Source organism: Penaeus chinensis, chromosome 7 (genome assembly GCF_019202785.1).
Source record: "Penaeus chinensis breed Huanghai No. 1 chromosome 7, ASM1920278v2, whole genome shotgun sequence".
Classification (NCBI taxonomy): Eukaryota; Metazoa; Arthropoda; class Malacostraca; order Decapoda; family Penaeidae; genus Penaeus; species Penaeus chinensis.
The window spans coordinates 40,817,147-40,819,646 of NC_061825.1; the positions used below are offsets into that span (position 1 = coordinate 40,817,147).

Genomic DNA, 2,500 nt, shown 5'->3' on the forward strand with positions numbered 1-2,500 from the left:
GCCCGAAGATGTACACACCGTCTTGGAGATCATGAACTCTCTCTCGTCGAACGATGGTACGTATTCGGTGTGATCTTTGCCCTGTGAATTCGTATTTGTGTTTAAGACTTACTACTTAAGCTCCCTTTTCTCTCTCCCTGCTCATCTCCCGTCTCGTTATTTGTTTCATCTTCTTCTTTTACTGTTTATTTCTTTTCTTTTCTCCGTTTCTCTAATGTCTTTTTTTCTCTTCTCTTCGTTTCTGTGTTTTTTTCTTTATCTTTTTTCTTTTTCTTCTTTTATCTCTACGTGTTCGCCCTTCTACTCCACTTCCTCTTCCTTCTCTCAGTGGCTCGCCTATAAAGGAAAGGGAGGGAGAGGGGAAGGATGGAAGGGAGGAAGGAGGAAGGGGGAAAGGAAGGTGGTCGGCAAATACTGTGAATGTGTATGGCGATGTTTGATTTCTAATTATCCGTTCTGTTTGCTTGTCAGTTCGTTTGCCTGTGTCTTCTTGTGGTGGAGTCTCGTAGCGAATCATTCATTCACTTATTGATATCACTGTTTTATTTATTTTCGTTTTCCCATTTTCGTTTGCTAGTCGCTGTAAGTAATGTCTCTGTGTACCTGAGCAGCCGTGATTCAAGCGGCGCGACACGCATGGGACAAAGAGTAATAATGAGACGAGTCCACCGGTAGAAAGGCTGCTAGCGCTCGTCCACTCCACATGTGGATGGGATTCCACCGTCTGCGCCATCGCTGGGCGGGGTGGGGGCGGGTGGGGCCGGGTGGGGGCGGGTGGGGGCGGGTGGTGTGCTGTGCTGTACAATCCCCGAATGTGTGAATCCTGTACATGCGGTAGACAGTACAGTTCGTTTTGCACATGGAGCGATTGACTGGAAGGTGTGAAGCTTTGGTTCCACGGAAAAGGCGGGAAGGAATGTTATTTCGAACGGCACTTTTTTGGGTTTAATGTTTAAGATTTAATATTAGATTTAACTCAGAAGATAAGAGGAGGAGGTGGCGCAGAGCGCATGTAGCATATATACATTAAGTGCGTATGCATTTATCTTAAGCTTAAATATAAAATTTCACATTCCTATATACATGTATGTATCTATAATATTTTTGTATCGGAATATGAATGTATGTATGTGTATTTGCGAGAGTGTGTGTGCATACGTGTCCGTGTGTGTGTGTGTATGTATGTATGTATGAGCTTGTGATGATTGTGTTTAAGAGTTCGAACGCGTAATTGTCGGCGTATATGTATGAATGCGTGAATATAAAGACAATAAATTCTGCTGCTGGAGGCATATGAGTACCCCTTTTTTCGCATCGGGAACACAGGATCAGAAGCTGCAGTTCCTTTTTTTCGCACACGAGAAGGATTTGACTGATGTGGGGAGGGGCGGCGGCGGGGGGGGGGGGGGGGGTATAGGCACTTCTCGCTGTATGGACAATTGATGGGAGAAGGACTGTTCTTGCTCGGGCATGTCTCCGTCGTTTGCGAAATTGGGTATGAGTGTGTGTTAAAAGAATGAGAGAGAGAAAGGAGGGGGGAGAGAGTGGAGAAAGGGGGAGATAAACAATGATGATGGCGATGGTAAAGAGAGAGATGAGAATGAGAAAGACTAAGGATTAATATATATATATATATATATATATATATATATATATATATATAGACAGACAGTGAGAGAAAGGGGTGAGATAGGGGAAGAGAGAGAGAGAGAGAGAGAGAGAGAGAGAGAGAGAGAGAGAGAGAGAGAGAGAGAGAGAGAGAGAGAGAGAGAGAGAGAGAGAGAGATGAAGCAATAAAGCGAAACAAACAAAGGGAGGGAGAGAGAACGAGAGAGAGAAAGAAAGAAAGAAAGAAAGAAAGAAAGAAAGAAAGAAAGAAAGAAAGGAGTAAAAGCAGCAGGCGATGATGTTGTTGTTGGAAGGCTCCCATCCCCCCACCCCCCCACCCTTCCCGTCCCCTCCCTCCTTTTTGTGATGTGTTGTATTGTTTTTGTTTTTGTATTCGTAGGTGTTGGTGAGGCAGTCTCGGACACACCCGTAAGTTGGGACTTACTTGAGGGTAAGTTGTGCGGGCGGAACGCTAGGGGGGGACAGGAGGAGGAGGAGGAGGAGGTGGAGAGAGGAGGACGGGTGGCCGGAAGGCTGTCCCGCCCGCGGCCTGGGGCGGGCCGTGGGCGTGGGGCGTCCCCTGGTGGCCGCTGGTCCCTCGTGTGGTCATTGTTTTTTTTTTTTTTTTTTCTTGTTTTTTCTTTTTTCTTTTTGTCATCTTGGTACTTCCAGCTATTAAGAGTTTCTTATCACTTTTCTGTTCATTTCCAAACACAGACGCAGATACTTGGTTTATTAATTGCTTTACTTCGCTGAGTTTGTTTTGTGAGCTTTTGTTGTTTATCTATTATTTATTTATTTTATTTGACTTTACTTTGCTGTGCTTGAGTTATGATTTTTTTTAAATAATAATAAAATAATAATGATTTATTTTATTTTGCATGTGCGTGCT

The 2,500-nt window shown here is 44.2% G+C and overlaps 1 protein-coding gene across 10 annotated transcripts in view; it reads left to right on the forward strand.

Annotated features, from left to right (window-relative positions):
• LOC125027353 (serine/threonine-protein phosphatase 4 regulatory subunit 1-like) overlaps positions 1-2,500 on the forward strand; it is a 119,019-nt gene that overhangs the window by 68,265 nt on the left and 48,254 nt on the right. For 5 of the 10 annotated variants that reach the window (XM_047616386.1, XM_047616380.1, XM_047616383.1 and 2 more), the window contains exons 2-3: positions 1-56; positions 2,009-2,059. The exon at positions 1-56 is cut by the window's left edge and continues 51 nt beyond it. In XM_047616386.1, the coding sequence (XP_047472342.1) occupies positions 1-56; positions 2,009-2,059 (107 nt within the window). Of the gene's footprint in view, positions 57-2,008; positions 2,060-2,500 lie in introns of those variants that run through there. The other 5 variants (XM_047616389.1, XM_047616382.1, XM_047616387.1 and 2 more) reach the window with 2 other exon arrangements.